The 17600-nt window shown below is 36.0% G+C and overlaps 1 protein-coding gene across 2 annotated transcripts in view; it reads left to right on the forward strand.

Annotated features, from left to right (window-relative positions):
- Nucleotides 1-921: 921 nt before the first annotated feature.
- LOC106557369 (NACHT, LRR and PYD domains-containing protein 1a) overlaps nt 922-17600 on the forward strand; it is a 28900-nt gene continuing 12221 nt past the window's right edge. For both annotated transcript variants that reach the window (XM_014076594.2, XM_087725311.1), the window contains exons 1-12: nt 922-1013; nt 6351-6382; nt 9254-9301; nt 10951-10980; nt 12727-12774; nt 12992-13036; nt 13127-13170; nt 13249-13298; nt 15130-15347; nt 15434-15684; nt 16992-17123; nt 17356-17494. In XM_014076594.2, the coding sequence (XP_013932069.2) occupies nt 976-1013; nt 6351-6382; nt 9254-9301; nt 10951-10980; nt 12727-12774; nt 12992-13036; nt 13127-13170; nt 13249-13298; nt 15130-15347; nt 15434-15684; nt 16992-17123; nt 17356-17494 (1075 nt within the window). In that variant the 5' untranslated portion in view covers nt 922-975. The remainder of the gene's footprint in view (nt 1014-6350; nt 6383-9253; nt 9302-10950; nt 10981-12726; nt 12775-12991; nt 13037-13126; nt 13171-13248; nt 13299-15129; nt 15348-15433; nt 15685-16991; nt 17124-17355; nt 17495-17600) is intronic.

The raw sequence follows: 17600 nt of genomic DNA on the forward strand, positions 1-17600 counted from the left end.
AGACAACTGAGTAGCAGAGCTGGGGGGAAAAGTGACAAGAGGAAAAATAGCCTGACCAAAACCCACAAACCTAAGCAAGCTGCAAAGCAAACCAAGCTCATTAAATGCAGCAGCCCAACTGCAGAACTCCACAAACCGGCTTGGATTTTGGTGTCCAGCCAAGTATTCCCTTCATCAATATTCATCCCATAAATCCTTCCCTGTGGCTGTATTCCCCCCCTCCCTTTCCATCAGTGAAAGAGTGAGCTCACATATTTTGGGCATTGTGGATCTTTTTTTTCACCTTCTCTGTTTGTACTGTTACAAACCCAACGTGCTCCACTATTCCACTCCCAACTCGGCAGAAGACCGACCGCTCATTTTAAAAACAGACGTTTAAGTCACAGTTCTCGTTTTTGTTGTTCTGCTGTCCGTGAGAACTAAAAAGCAACCAATCGCCCGACGGAATCCGGTTTCCCACAGTGCTACCTTCAGAAAATCTCTACAAGGGACTAGAGCAGGGGGGAGGGCAATTTGACTTTTAATGGGGACAATTTGAACCTTATTTAAACCAAGTTAATGGCCCTTTAGGTCCCCCTCCCCCCGTGAGTAGAGTTCGCTTTTTGAGTAAAGTAAGAATTATATGTCACAGGAGGGGAGGCACCCGGACTTTAAAGATGCTTAGGTGGGGCATGGCCAAAAAACAACACTGGACTAGAGGAAGATGATATTTTTTTTCCTGAGAAAGGAGGTAGGGTTCAGTCTGTTAAAATGCTCCGGAGCCCTGCGCTGCTCTCTTTCAGCACCTTCGGAGCGTTTGGCGCCTTTTTTCCTCCTTAATTGCTTCTCACTAAGCGCTGCCGCGACACGTACGGGGAGGGGTTTCAGCCGTATCTCCCTCTCCCCCTCCCCCTCCCCCAAGCAGCCCATCGGCCAATCAGCGGCGGCTCTGGACAGCTTCTCTCTGTTCAGTGCGCTTCTGCCCTGCGTCCAAGGATGGCCAGCGAGCAGGAGTGCGGGCAGGTGCAGGGCAGGTGAGTCTCTCCCCAGGTCGAGCAAGAACGAACGGACGCGCAAGCAGGGCAGATCTGGAAGCGCCCGCGAGGGGAAACCCGAATTGCCCGCCTTGCAAGGCTCGCCGCTCCCTGCGCCTTCAAAGCGCTTCGCCCGCGAGGCAAAGATGGACAAGGGTGCGCGCGGGGCTCTCTTCCCTGCTGGCATCCGTTCCCAGCTCCTGGAGCAGCCAGGCAGCCCCGCTCTGCTCGGCGCTGCAACAAAGGAAAGGCGCCATTGCACAAGGCAGGAGAGCGGAGGAGGGCGGGGGTAGGTGGGGAGAGGAGGCAGGTGTTGGAGACCAAAAGAAAAGAAAAAAAAACAGGCGGGAAACTTTGGTGGCAGCCGGCCAGTCCCCGCGGCGCAAGAAAGACGGTCGCTAAAGAAATGCAAGCCGGGGAAAGGAAGGCGATGCTCGCAAAAGGAAAAGCCCCAACAATTGGCAGCCCTCCATCCGAGAGAGGATGCGCGCGCGCGCGTGTGTATGTTGACGGGCGGAGCGGAGGAAACGCCTCTCTCCAGCTTGGCGTCCCTTTTCTCTGACACGTGGGGAAGCTCCTTCCCGTTCTCGACCCCGAATCGCTTCTTTGGGGGGGAATTGGGGAGGAAAAGGCGCGTCATGGGGTTCCTTTTGGTTCTGTGCGGACTAGAAGACGAATCGTTCATTTGTTTATTTTAATTTGTTTGACGCCCATCTCTGGCTGTGAGGCGATTCTGGGCGGTTTCCAAATTATTACAATTATTGAAAGTAAGCTCCTCTTCGAAGATGCACGGCCCTGCATCCGTGTAACTTCCTGGACGGCAAGATTGTAATTGTGCCATTGCTTTCTTCCTGGATCTGTTTTGTTTTTTTCTATTTTCCTGCCTTCATCTGCAGTCTCGCTCGGTGATATCCCAGCGATCTTCCATGCAGGTTCGACTCTTGGTTTTGGACAGCAGCCAGATATTCCCTTAATCGACATCTTTCTTTATTACTGTATTGTTGTTTTCCTGAGTGAAAGCCTGAGCTCAGATACAGTTTCCTGACTGACACCAAGGCAGGATTATTTAACGTGGGTTATTTCATCCACATTGTGGCTTTTTTTAAAAAGCTCTGGTGACATTTGTAAAGGTTGCTAACAGAGTTTATAGGAAGCATTTAAAGAACTTCAACGGTCCAGCTATGTTCATTTAACTTTAAAATTGGGATTCTTGTTTCAAGATTAATTTTAATACATAGTTTTAACTTCCTTCAGGAAAATTGTTTGCAGAAATCAAATACATCACTTAGGAGGTACAGATTGTAGTAACTGGGTTTTTTTTTTTTGTTTGTTTTCAACAATAGCTGAAGTCAAATTGGTCTTCTTGAACATCATTATCCTGTTTCTTTAGCCATCCAAACTGATATTGGAAATCAGAAGAAAACCAGATCAAATCTTAGCGCAATTATTTCCCATTTCCCATTTCAACTTCCATCTTAAAACACAAACACACACACACACACACACACACACACAACCCAGGGAGAGAGAGAGAGAGAAAGAGAAATAAAATGAAATAAAATTGTAGTCTTAGCAACATGCATTTTATAAAATAGGAAAAGAACCTTCAAGTTAATACTGTATACTAATTCATGAAAAACCTAATGTATTTTGAAAAAATTAAATGTAGCAGGAAAACCTACTGTATATACAAAGCTAGAAATGAACATTATGCACAAATGCAACAATTTTTTTCCTTAAAGAGTTCTTTGATAGCTAGTCAGATTCCTCTCCCCTGCCTTCTCATCCCAGTTATCATTAATTTCAAAACTTTCTTTGACACTCTGTACTGTTAAGGCAAGTATAGCAAAGCACAACATATCTTAACAGACGTCCAACACTTGAAATTATAATTATGAGGAAGATGAAAGGATGTCTGGTCTGTTTGTGCCACCAATACTCACTAACAATCAAGACTGACTGAAATCCGCCCCCCCATACTTTCTCTTGCCACATTTCTTTCCCACAGTGAAGTGTACGTAGGTGCTCCAGTCCCACCTATGAAAAGAGCCAAGAATCTCAGTAATACTTAAATTTTGAACTGGCACAAAGGAGTCTCACATTCAGATCTGTCCTTCGCCCCAGAAGCTCACTGAAGAACTTTATATACTTAATCAACCCAAATTATTTTGAGAAAATAAAATTTTGAGGGAAGGGATACCGTGGCACTCCTAAAGGAAAATCAGAATAGAAATTTTAAAAAATTACAGAAAATTTCTTGTGGAATTAGATTTAATTCATTAAAATTTCCAGAGAATATTCTCTCATACACCCCAAGAAGACTAGGCTTCAGTAGATTTTATTCAGTATAAAGATGAAAAATAATAAACTGGGTTGAAAAATAATGCCTAGAATGATTGAATGAATTGTGGTTGGGCTCCCTGAACAGGCCATGATTACAAACTACAATAGTAGGTTTACTGAAGATGCTACATCAAAATCAAACAGACTATATCTTAGGGCAATAGGTATACTGTGCTGTAATCTACAGTCCATGTACATAATGGTTTGATCATAATTTTTGATCAAAGTTAAGAATATGCTAATGAAAACAAATATGAACACAGATCTTTGTGACACCTTCATTACCATTTATCGGTGTCTCAAGCCAGTTTATATGTTCACAAATGGACTTTTAAGTTTGAGTTAAATATATGCTTGGAGCACTGTAAGCCTGCTTCCCATTGGCCATAGCCCTATGGACATGCAATACATACGCTCTTTTTTCCTCAAAGAAAGGAGACAAAGATGAGATCACTGCATAAGCAGATCTCCAGAATTCCTGTTGCTAAGCAAGGCAGTTTTTAAATGAATTATACCTGATTTTACAATCTTTTTTGCATGGTTGTTACAGGATCACTGGAGTTGTTAAGTGAATCACATGGTCATTAAGCGAATTTGGCCTTCCCCATTGACTTTGCTTGTCAGAAGCTTGCCAGGAAGGTCACAAATGGCAATCAGATGACTCTGGAATGTTGCAACCATTATAAATATATGACAGTTGCCAATCACTCAAATTCTGATCACATGACCATGAGGATGCTGTAATAGTTGTAAGTGTGAGGATGGGTTGTAACTAATTTTTTTCAGGCCTGTTGTAACTTTGAATGGTCACTTAAATGAATGGTTGTATGTCGAAGAGCTCGTGTTATGCATACATATATTATTTGCATCATTCATTGGTATGCAACAGCACAAATCTAGTGCTATCTCAGGGCAATCTACAATTGATAGTCAAACTCAATAAGATGGCAGAAGTAGCACTATGATAAAAAAAAACTCATCCTCTTTTGTAAATGCATGTATAAAAGGGGAGGACATTTGAGCATACCCCCCATTTGCAGATGTGGGCTTCCTCCATGGATCCCTGTGTTGTGTTAATTGGATAGCCAGATTTCTTAAAAAGATCTGCTTTCAACATTTAATTTTTATTGTTATTCTCAGTTGAAAACTGAGTAGCTCAGTTTTTTGTTTCTCCCAAAAAAGCTTAATATACATAATTAAGGCCTTTATTTAGCAACTTGCTCAACCCATGTCTGTGCTATTCTTAGTCTTATGAAACATGTCTATTATAAAATATTGGTGTATCTAGACATGGGCATAATTTGATATTAATACTCAAATACTGATATCCCATGTTAGGCCTGCTTTCTAAATTTTTGATACAAATACTTAATGAAATCCTCCTAGTGTAAATTGAAGAGGTACTGGTACAGTATGGAACATTGCATTGTTTGTTTATTTGTTTGTATTCCACCTTTATTATTTTTATAAACATCTCAAGGCAGCAACAATATCCTTCTCTTATTTTCCTGACAATCATGTGAGGTGATTTGGGCTGAAAGAGAAAGTGATTCACCCAAAGTCACCCAGGTGGCTTTCATGGGTAAGACATGAAACAGTAAAAATAACAAACCAAGTAAATGAACCTAGAGATGCAATAATCAAAACACAATAAATGAGATTATAAAAATGCTTTAGAAAATGAAGCTATAAGCTGTAGTATAGTTTAGTATTAGTGTTTAGTATTTCTTAAAATTAATTCCATTGATATAATTTAAACAATATCAACACTGAATTTATATAACAGTATTATTATTGAATAGTTTATTCTCTGCAGCTTGTTTAGTTATCTCATAGAAACAGTCAGTCAGTTAACAGAATGCAAAGGAAAATAGAGTGTATGAGTCTTTCTCTTATCTTTCTAGACTTTGAATAATTTGCATTATCTTACCCACACAACATATGTGTGAATTCTGACTATCATAGTTGATAGTCAAGTTTTCATAAGCCTACTTTTATTTACCGATACTTCCTTCTAAAAACACGAGAGCCAATATGATACCATTATTGAGTTGTTTGTTAAAATAGAAAGTATAAATGCTGCATTTCAGGATTTTTTAAAAAAATTATTGCATCAGATAGTCTAATGTTTATATCTGTATTGCTCTTTGATCCTTGTTAAATGGAAATATGCAACTGGCTACTTGGATATGTAAAGTAGTCCAGTAAACTGGTAAACTGAATTGGAAGATGGAATTGCCGTTTCAGTAAGGCCTGGATAAAAATATACGTAGCTACAGTAAATGTATACATTTATAAGAGGAATGTATAATCAAAAAGAGAACACATTAGCATTCAGTTTGCATACATATCGGACATTTTGAAAACAATTACATAATTTTATAGCAATATCATATCAGATAAGGCTTTCTATTTCTAAGTTATATGACTAGATACCCTATGTATTTGCTTTGCTTGCTTTTTGTTTTTGAGATACAAAGTGTTGATGATCCTTTGTGGCACATTCTTAGGATTTTTTTAATAGGAAAAGTCTTCAAATGGAACACTGCAAAAAGAAGAATATAATGTAGGCTATCTTGACATAATCTCTGCTAAAGTGATAATCCTGCTATGAATTATTCCAGATAGTATATAAAACTATATGCTGTGTAACATTTGCGATGTACCCAAATTGAAGTTGCACATTCATGTATTAATCAGCTTTAGAGAGAGCTTTGTATTGAATCCTTGGTCTAGTAATTCAACAATCCAAGCACAGAGCTTGGATTGTTGATTAAAGAACCTATAGAACTTTTACTAAACAAATGTCTCATTCATAGGTTTATGAAGCAGATCTGTCTACAATGGTATGGTTTTATATGATGGACAACAAAGACATGGTTTAAATGTATGAATAATGAATGCACCCACTTTTCTTACTAAGAATGTGTTTAATAGTATTTAATGCTACAAAGGATCTCATCTATTTAAATATTAATTTTTGATTTTTTCCAGTGAATCTGATGGTACCTCTGAGGATGACAAAGGTAATTAATTTTTTAAAAATATATAATTCTGTTTATTAGTAAGGATAAATTAATTAAATATCATTATTTATTTATTTTCTGAGAAGCTGAGGATGAAGAGAAAAGGGAAAGAGGGTGTCAGAAAAAGAAACATATCTAAACAAAATAGATTATTGAAAACAAAGAAAATTTAGGGTTTCAGAAAGAAAGAAAATAGTGTCTCCACTGATATTTGCTTCTTGCTTTGCCTTCACTGGTATTGAATGCAGCCGATTATTCCTGTATAATATGCTAGGTCCTCTTGTGCAACCATTTTGATAATTTCTGGATAATTTCCCCAGGATTTAATAATGGAAAGGTGGCATTTTGTACCATCCTTCATAAGGATGCTTTTGGTGGTGTTGCTATTGAAATCCTGGATTTGATTAAATTTATTTTAATCTAACCTGGATTGGTTTTCAGGATCAGAGGTTTAGTCTTCTGAGCTTTCAGATTCCTACTGGAGCCCCATCTTTAGGGAACTTCTCTCTACCACAATGTATGCTTTGGGCTATTCTGTGTATAGTATTTATGGGGTACATGTTTGTATGTGGCTTTTCATTTATTGATTGGGGTGTTTTCGAATGGCTTATTAAGTTATTGGCTTAATAGGCACCACATAAACACTACAATTAGAGTACACCAAAGGACAGGTTCTGGTAGAGAGAAGTTCCCTGAGGATGGGCTCCAGCATGAGTCTAAAAGCTTAGAAGACTAAACCTCTGATCCCGGTGACCGACCCAGATTGGATCTTGCAACATTATCCTGGGATGTGTATAATTGCCTTCATTCCCTTTGACTGGTCTAGACTGATCTATAAACAGCTAGAAGCAGTAGCTTTTTGTATAGAGTTCTTGGTGCTTTGTGAACTTGGTTGCTTACTTCACATTGGTGATGTTACCTAGTTGGGTAATGCAACATCTGCAAGCAATGACCAAGCTCACAGAGCACTAAAACCTCCATAGTTCATCCTTGAACTGCATATATTCTCTTTTATTGGAGTAAGTTTTTCACCATACCTGTGGAGAGCAGTTGGAGATATGCAAAGTAGATTATTTGGGTTCCCAATTTTTTATCAGCAGTTCTTCCTAAAGAAATGCTAGCTTAGCAGTTGTTGGCTAAGCTAACTGCTTCATTCTGTATAATGATAGGGCTTCCCTTGGTTCAAAACGTACTGGCCTCTATGGGAGGAGGTAAGACATTTTTATTGATTCTTCCTCCCCTGAAGAAAAAGGTATTGTGCTTAACGTGTATCTCCAATCAATCGAAACAGATTTTCATGGTTTCATTGGATGAATAAATTGGATAGAAATTGCTCCCTTCCTTCCTCCAAATCAATTGCTACAGTCTGACTTTAGCAGTCTTGTTTCCGTCCAGATTACATTCTGAAATATTTATCTTGTACTATTCCACCTTTCTCAATTATGATTGTTATCTTATGTAATACTTTTTAAAATTTACTGTTCTGTTTGAATTTCTCTTGATTCAGATGATTCTATTATTATTTTTTAAAAAAATCTTATATGACAATCAAATTCTATGGGTCTTGTTTTTGCATTTGTAACACAGTGTGTTTGCCGTATAAACTCATTTTCCCCTGAGGTTCTCATTCTTTCCCATAATGTCTTGGGAAACAGTTTCAAATTATCTCTGCCACCTTGTGATGTTGTTGATCAAAGGCTGATGAACAAATGTACAAATGAAGTATAAAAATGACCAATGTGTGTTTCCTTTTTTTTTGAATGGGATCACAAATTATTATCTAGAAATAACTTTTAAAAAATTGGTTAAATAGATGATAGCAAATGGGCTTTAGTGTATTTTATGACATTTTGGCAGAGGTATTCTTTGTTCTTTAAACTTGCTAATGCAATTTTAGGCATATGCTACAGTTCCTATATACATCCACTTCAAAATTAAGGAAAATTTTTAGCTCCATAACAGTAATGCATTTGTAGCTGGGGAGAATCCATAGGCAACAAAACAAAAAACAAAAGGAATACATGACCTCTTGTGACCTTGGGTTGCCCCTTTTTAAAAGAGACAATAGATATTTCATTTTGCATTATTTTCCACCTAATTAGATGGTTATACCTGTAACAAAAAGGATGAAGATTTTGCACAAGAAAATAAATTGAGAAAATTGCACAGGAAAATAAATTAAAATCTTCCAGATAATAATGGCTGTTGAAAATGCCTGACAGATGATAAATGTTTTAGTTTTAGTGTATTATGTCTTCATTGTTTCTGGTTTTCAGTTATTGTTGCTTTTTGAAATTGATTATTTCCTCGTATGAGGACATAAATCCTCATTTGGATTTCATCCAAACAAATTGAAGCAAGGAGTAAGGGGGAAAAATGAGTGATTAATTTTGAACAAAATCCCACGTAAAGCTTTTTCCATAGCATAATTACACCTGACAGCTAAAGTCTTAACTAAAAGTAATAGAACCTATGTGCAACATTGATGCATAGATATTTTTGTATCATGTAATTGTAGTTCTTGAAATCTTCTTTTCCCACGTGGTGTAATCCCAACCAAAAGTTGATCTTTAGGTGCAATTTTATTTAACAATGTCTATATTTAGCCTATGATGTAGTTTACCTGAAAACTAATGAGTAAGTAAAATATAGGTTGCAGTGTCCAAATTATTGTGGATCACTAAGGAGTCTTTAAAGTGATCTCATAAGAGTTCGTATAAATGGGAAAACTCATTAGTTTTCCTCTATACAGTATCATTTTCTTCTAAATTCAGAACTGGATTGAACAAATGTTAAATATTCAATGGTCTCATTTTAATCTACAGAATTGTTTAACTGTTACTAAGACAAATACATTTTCATTTTATGAAGGTAACGACAGTTCCAGCAGTGACTCAGAGAGCTCTGAAAGCGAATCTGGTCAGTAATTATGCAGCTACATTTCATGTATATAAATAATTAATTTGTAGTTTTATGTGTTTGTGTGGAAATCATAAAGGAAAAAAATTCTTTTCAAACGAATAAGTTAATTGAACTGAATAAGTTAAATGAACATAGAATTCTTCCTCCTCCCCATTTGGGGGGGGGACATTTGAAAATCAGAGAAAGGCAAGGAAAAGGGAATGAATAGGACTTGTCCTATTTTAATATTTTAAATGTTATTGAACTGCAGCAAGAAGCTATGTACAGGTAGTGTTAGGTAAGCTCCCAGTTGGGAGAGCGAGTACGTTCAGAGAAGTGTTGTGAAAGTTGTGTTGAGAACACACAAACCAGCATACAGAGCCACTGCAGTTTAAATAGGCTTTTACTTTCGTGGAAATAGAGGTATCAGAGTCCATCAAACAGTCCAAGTCATACACGGATAAGACAGTCAGTCATCAATGTCTTTCAGTTAAGAGATAATCCAAATAACATAGTCCAGTATCATATAATCAGTTCAGAACTCAAAGTTTGTTAGCAGTTGCAAAACTTACAATAGCTCACAGTACTCAGATCAGATCAGCCCAGCATCTAACAAACAGAGAGCTAACAGTCCTTCTGGCTCCCTCTTATGGCCAATTGAGGCAAACAGCAACCAATCACATTTTACAGTATGATTTAAAGAAACAGGTATAGTATTGTTACATGATTTATATATTGCCAACCCAGCCGTTAGATTATATTCCTAACAGGTAGTCCTCGACTTATGACCATAACTGAGCCCAAATTTTGCATTGCTAAGCAAGAGAGCTGTTAAATGAGTTTTGTCCTATTTATGACCTTGCTTGCCACAGTTGTTGACTGAATCACTGCAGTTCCTAAGTTAGTAACATGGTTGTTTAGTCAATCTGACTTCCCCCATTGACTTTGCTTGTCAGAGGATCACAAAAAGGGATGACATGACCCAGGACACTGCAATCATTGTAAACACATATCACTTGCTAAGTGTCTGAATTTTGATCACATGACCAAAATGGGATGCTGCATGTGAAAAATGTGTGAAAGTACTGGTCATAAGTTCTCTTTTTAAAATACCGTTACAACTTTGAATGATTACTAAATGAATGGTTGTAAGTCGAGAGCTACCTGTATTTATTTATTTTTATTTATTTGGTTTGTCACTCATGTACAAGATAACAGGAATAAGAATAAACATGAATAGAACAGAAGAAATGGGTACAAATAAACGGGGACAGTAGGACAGGGACGTTAGGCACGCTGGTGTGTTTATGCAATATATATATATATATGCATGCAAAAGCGTTTGGCCTTTTACTATTATAACTTTCCTTGGTCTATGTTGTTGCCATGGCGAGTGATATTTTATCTCAGCAAACAGTTTTCTGTTTCAAACATAATACATGTTCACATGAGATTCCATGTCAGAGTGCCATGAGGGCAGGTCCTTTGAGATTGGCAGGAAAAGTGACAAAACAGGATAGTCAGGAAAAGAATTGAAGGAAATGGTGTTGTCACTGAGGGACAAATATAGCCTTATGCACATGTTTTAATATTTATGCCTGTTTTTATTTAAAACAAACAAGTTAACAAATCTTTCTGTCTCACCAAGTCAGCCTTTTTATTTACAGAGACAAATGAGGCAAATGAAAATGAACCACGTGGGTATCCTTTATTTACTATTAATTGTAGTTTTTGTGTGGGAAAGCTCTAACAGAATTGCTGTGCAAGATGGCAAGAAGATACTTAGAAATGAAAGCAAATTATTTGACTGTCTATGTTATGAAAGGCATAAGATAATTTGAAAACAGTTAACAAAGCCCAAGGTATGGTACTTGCTCGCTATAGTTAAAGCTTCAGAAAGTATCCTTTTACTATTTTACTACCACAAATAATGCTATTTTTCCTCAGATTAAGACTTGAGGAAATTATGCTTAAATTGATTAAATAGTAATAAATATAATAGTTAGGTGGAACTCTCATACTCAGATTGCCAGAGAATGAGGATGATACTTCTCATTCAGGTAGTCCTGTATTACTTCAATTTGTAATACAGCCTACTCATTGCAGTGAAAAGTTGTGATGGTCATAAAGCAGGTCATCATGAGATTGCGTTTTTTTAATCAAGGCAACCTGGTCTATCCTGGAATGGAGCATAGTGCTTCTGCTTTCGCCTTTCAACCTCAATCCAGGAGCCTTCTCAAGCAGTCACTTTCGCAACAAACTATTTTTGTGTTAAATTTGTATTTACCGACAAAGAAATAAAAGGAAACTAGTATAGATCTATTTCAAGCTATTTAGCTCTCGTCGGCTAACCATACTCTTCTGGGATTTGAACCCGAGCTGCTTACATATTAAGTAGATGTACTAACCTCTAAGCCACAAACTCTCCTTGCTTTATTGGCTACACCAGGGGAGAGATCAAGTGTTTTCTATTAGGGCAAGCAGGTCTACCCAAATATGTGCCTCTACTCAGAACAGCATCAGGCGAGGGAAAGCTGAGGGAACGACTGTTGGAAGTAGCACTCTGAATTTCAAAAGACTTGGTTCTAATCAGGTGGGCTCTTATTCTTTAATCATACAAACAGAAGCAAGTATCTATCGTCAATGTGTAATATTTGACTTAGAAATTTTAGGATCAAATATGTTTTGTCTGTGGTATTCTTGAGAATTAAAAAAAAAAGTCCAGACTAAATAAGTGAAAAAATTACAGGAAATGACTTAACATGCAAAAGTTTAGGCACTTGTGGTTTGTGTATCTTTAAGTGAACAGAAGCTGACTCAATGTCTGTTGAAGAGGACGTATTTTTGGCAAATTTGAATGCATGCTTACTTGCATAGTATGTTGTTGTTTATTTACAGATTCAGTTTTGATTTAATGTGACTAAAGCAGATGCAAAAAAATTGATCCCTCAATCCAATACTTTGTAACATCTCCTTTGGCCAAAAGAATAATTTCCAAATGTTTTCCTATTCTTCCCTTTCCTCTTATTTTGATACTTTCAAGAAACAATAATTCCTTGCAACAGGCCTGCCATTCTGCTAGTACTTGCATGCTTTAAAATCACCCCATCCATTTTCCTATCTGTAATAAACACTTGACCAAGGTTTCCAAATGAATTATATTACTTTTTTTACCACTTACGTATAACTTGCAATTGCAATAAATGTAACAAATATATTAAATATATTTCCCCAGGATTTTGGCAAATAAAGCATAGGCAGTTAATTAAAATAAAATGCATGGGACCTGGGGTGAGAATCTAAAAGGTAAAAGCATTTATTAAAAAGAATCTGATATGAGTCCTCAAATGACAGGAATCATTCATATGTTATATTTCATTAATGATTTTAAAAATCCTATCTGATTCAGTGTATAATTCACTTTATTATTATTATTTTTACAGTTGAAGAAGCAGAAGAGAAAGAGTTACAGCTGTATTGCAGTAAATCAGGTACATTGTATATTTCACAATGTGGCCCAGAATTTTGGAAAAATGGAGCACAGGCAATGAATAAAAGTTAATTAATTCATTAAATGGGGATGGGATATCTAAAAGGACAAAGCACTTATATAAACCTGATAAGATCTCAGAGGACAGGAGTCATTCCAATGTTATGTTTTGATAACAATTTTAAAAATTGTATCTGATTTATGATTTTCTTTTACAGTTGAACAACCAGAAGAAAAAGAGTTGCAGAATGGTGGTGAATCCGGTATGTACCCTTAGAAGATAGTATATTTTGAAATGTTAAAAGAGTTTTTTTAAAAAAATAATCTAATTTTGTTTTATTGTTTCATTTTAGAAGTTAACATCCAGCAATGCTGTAAACACTGCATAATCCAAAAAGTAGGTTTGGAAATTTCAAATTGCTTTAAATCTTAATTCATAAATATGAATTAATTCATATTTTCTTTTCTTTTAAAGAAGCAACATGAACAAGTCACTCCCAGAAGATTTCTGAAAGGACAGTTTTGGTAGCTATTATCTATTATTATTATAACTGGAAACATTTCTGGAATTGTTTATTCCATATATATATAATGCTTCATATATTTCAGTGTACAATCTTTGCAAGGCAAATTGTGTATTTTGAAATTATTAAAGTACATTAAAATACATTTATTATCATTATGTCAAATATAACAAACATAGTCTAAGAGGCTAATATTATAATGTACACTAATTATACTATGCACACACACACACATACATAAATCCATATATAAGCACACAGCATGCGTGGGTGTGTGTATGTATGTATGTATATATATATATATATATATATATATATATATATATATATATATATATATATATATATATATATATATATATATATATATATATGTTATATTTATGCTGATAAATAAATAAAGGGAGACTAGTATAGATCTATTTCAAGCTATTTAGCTCTCATCAGCTAGCCATACCCAAGTTTGGAATCGAACCTGTGCTCTATTGCCTCCCAGGCAGGGAGTTAACCATTTGAGCTACAGAGAACGACTTCCTTATCAGCCAGCCAGGGTGGGAGGTATATACTTAAAGTCACAACCCCTGGTATGCCCAAGTATGGGAGGAAGGTCACACTTCCACTCTCTGTCATTAGGCTCGTCACAAGAGACCATCCAGACAGAAACCCAATATTTTTTACTGTTGCCTTTTTTGTTACATTTGTTATATTTATGCTGATAAATAAATAAAGGGAGACTAGTATAGATCTATTTCAAGCTATTTAGCTCTCATCAGCTAGCCATACCCAAGTTTGGAATCGAACCTGTGCTCTATTGCCTCCCAGGCAGGGAGTTAACCATTTGAGCTACAGAGAACGACTTCCTTATCAGCCAGCCAGGGTGGGACGTATATACTTAAAGTCACAACCCCTGGTATGCCCAAGTATGGGAGGAAGGTCACACTTCCACTCTCTGTCATTAGGCTCGTCACAAGAGACCATCCAGACAGAAACCCAATATTTTTTACTGTTGCCTTTTTTGTTACATTTGTTATATTTCTTTTGTTACATTTGTTATATTTCGATTCCAAACTTGGGTATGGCTAGCTGATGAGAGCTAAATAGCTTGAAATAGATCTATACTAGTCTCCCTTTATTTATTTATCAGCATAAATATAACAAATGTAACAAAAAAGGCAACAGTAAAAAATATTGGGTTTCTGTCTGGATGGTCTCTTGTGACGAGCCTAATGACAGAGAGTGGAAGTGTGACCTTCCTCCCATACTTGGGCATACCAGGGGTTGTGACTTTAAGTGTATGTATGTGTGTATATATATATATATATATATATATATATATGTATGTATGTATGTATGTATGTATGTATGTATGTATGTATGTATGTATGTATGTATATATATATGTGTATATATATATGTGTATATATATATGTGTATATATATATGTGTATATATATATGTGTATATATATATATATATATATATATATATATATATATATATATATATATATATATATATATAATAATTACAGTATATTAATAGGTAACAATCTGTTTGCTAAGGGTTTTTGCACTGAAAAATAACATTTGTGACTTTCATCTTTTTTGTATTGTTAAGAAATGGTTTGCTTGACAATTTCAAAACATTTTTAATTAGCATATTATTTTAGACGCAAAAGTCAACAATAGATTATCTTAATGCTCATAGGTGGAAGAATTATGCTAGAACCAATATTCTGTCTTATGTGTTTTTAATTATTTATATGGAAAGATAAAAAAACTACAAATATCATTTAGAGATTCAGTGTTATCTTTTGTATGTCATTTGTTTAGCTTGAAGCTGGATTGTGAAGGAACTTTTGAATGTACAGTGACAGGATTAATTTTTGAAGTAACCAGATCTGTTACCATTGAATATTCAGTTTTGTCTTGGACCAAATATGCTGCTTATGTTAAAGAACCTTGGATTGTCGTAGGCCCTATATTTGATATCAAATGTTCCTCTTCTGCTCTTACTTCGATTCAGTTTCCACACACCCTCTGCCTGAATGGTAAGATTCATTGTAAATTATTTCATTTATTTATGTATTGTGGCACATTCTTTAGAAAGTTCTAACATTTTGGAATTTGTGTGCAGATCACTTGTCTGAGAAGGCCTTCAAAGTATTCCATTTCAAAAAGAATAGTCCGGAATTTGAAAGCTCCATTGATCATTCAACCACACATGTCAAGTGGCACGTGAGCTCACTATCTCCAGTTGGACCAGTAATTGAGGGAAATGATTCAGTATATTATCACGGGGTAGTCATTTTATATAAAGTTATCAACAATCATCCTTCCTTGAAATTCCGTGTATATATAGCTACAAATAACAATTCATTTATAAAGGTAAGATCAACTATTTTTTTCTTTTTTGGAAAAATAAATTCTTCATCTTTTTAAAGGCAGAAGCTTTGACTGTACAGTTCTTTCTAGCGGATTCTTAATAAAAAGTTCTAAGAAAGTGATTAAGTTTGGATCTCTTGCCATTGCAAGTAAAAGTCAGTGGATTTAAGTCGGAGGTGGGTTCCTACTGGTTTGGAGCGGTTTGGCCAAGTAGGTAGTAACTTGGCCTGCCACGCCCCCGAACAGGTTCTATTGGTGGTGGCGGCATCTTGATTTTCAGTTCTGCACATGTGCAAAACAATCTTCATTGCAAAAAATTATATATATATTTCCTTTTCTAACATTGTGCGCATGCACAGACCTTTTTAGGTGCACATGCGTATGTGTGTGGAGTGTACGCATGCAATTTTTTTTGCATGCTGAACCGGCAGTAATGCCGGCAGGAACCCAAACCTGGTGTAAGTTCACCCAACCTGGATCAGCTGGGTGACATTCAGGAGATTGAAATGCCATTTTGAATTTCAGTTTCTGCTGTACTTCTTATCATTATTTTATCTTATTGAATAATGTACATATATCTTAGTTTAATGTATTTTATTGTTATTTTATTTTTTAATGTATTTAATTTGTTTTTATTGTACTTTTAAAGATTTTGTTTGTGACCCAAAAGAAAAATAAAACAGTGAGAAATCTTGCCAAACAAAGGCTAGGCAGATAGCTAAATTAAATGCTATATTAATACTATATACCAGTTCTGTATTCTGCACATTTCTAGGGTTCCTATGCTTAAAACTAAGAAAGTACAATTTCTTTCTAACAAAACAAATGGGAGCCAAAATACCAATATAATGAATGAATCAGTGGTGGGCTCCAGATCCCGTCGCAACCGGTTCACTGCGACGGGGCCGGGTGTCCACTGCGTGCACATGCGTTGCATAACGCATGCACACCACTGCCCTGCGATGCTCCAGCTGCTCAGTGGAGCATTGCGCAGTCGCTGCACGCTGTGTATGCATGTGCAAATGGCCCGGTTGTGTCAAATATAGGTAAGGAACGCCGGCAGGTGGGTGGGCCCTCTGAAGCACTGTACCAGAACAGTGCCTGCTGCTCCCAGCAGGCACTGATATGTCCGTACTGGGGCGTATCAGCTGTAACTCACCACTGGAATGAATTTAAAATATTGGACAGGTAGGATAACTTAACTCCATTTTAGATTGAAATACATTAATAAACTATATATCTATTTTAATATGTCTATTATTATTCTTCCATTTCTTGATATGGATAAAAAGCTTTGGTTTAATTTCTAGGATATATCCAAAACTGTAAGACGATCTCTTAATAAATTCATTAAAATTGAAAAACCTCCTTGTCATAAATTGTTGCAAAATGGAAAGAAATACAGATTAACTAGTGATCCAGAAGCTGACATAACCCCTGAGGTATGTTTCTCTTTCTTTTAGAATTGGTTTGTCAACATATATAGAGTTTGTGAAACATGAAAATATCATCATTTGTACTTTCAATTTTGTTATTTTAAGTGAGCTCTAGCCTTTGGTATGATAATAGCATGTACAGCAAACTATTTTATTCATTAATAACAAAGTACTTTAAAGAAGAAATGTATTTTGTCACAGTAAGCAGACTTTTAATATTTCAATATCCTTTTTCTAGGAAATTCAGTTTGGAGATGACTCTACCCTGGCAGAGAAGCCTTTCTTTGAGGTATATTTAGAACAGCCAATGGAACTTATGTTATCTTTGGTGGATTTGGAGTCCGAAGAAGTTGTGTGGAAGGCAAAGCTCAGAGAATGTGAGCATATATTGAGCACAATTTAGTGCATCATGCATATGTCTAGAAATTCTATTATTTTATTATTATCATTATTAATAATGCATTGTAATTAACAAATTTGCCT

The sequence above is a fragment of the Thamnophis sirtalis genome, unplaced genomic scaffold, assembly GCF_051295495.1.
Source record: "Thamnophis sirtalis isolate CommonGarterSnake01/CBP01778 unplaced genomic scaffold, rThaSir2_p1.2 scaffold_11, whole genome shotgun sequence".
Lineage (NCBI taxonomy): Eukaryota > Metazoa > Chordata > Lepidosauria > Squamata > Natricidae > Thamnophis > Thamnophis sirtalis.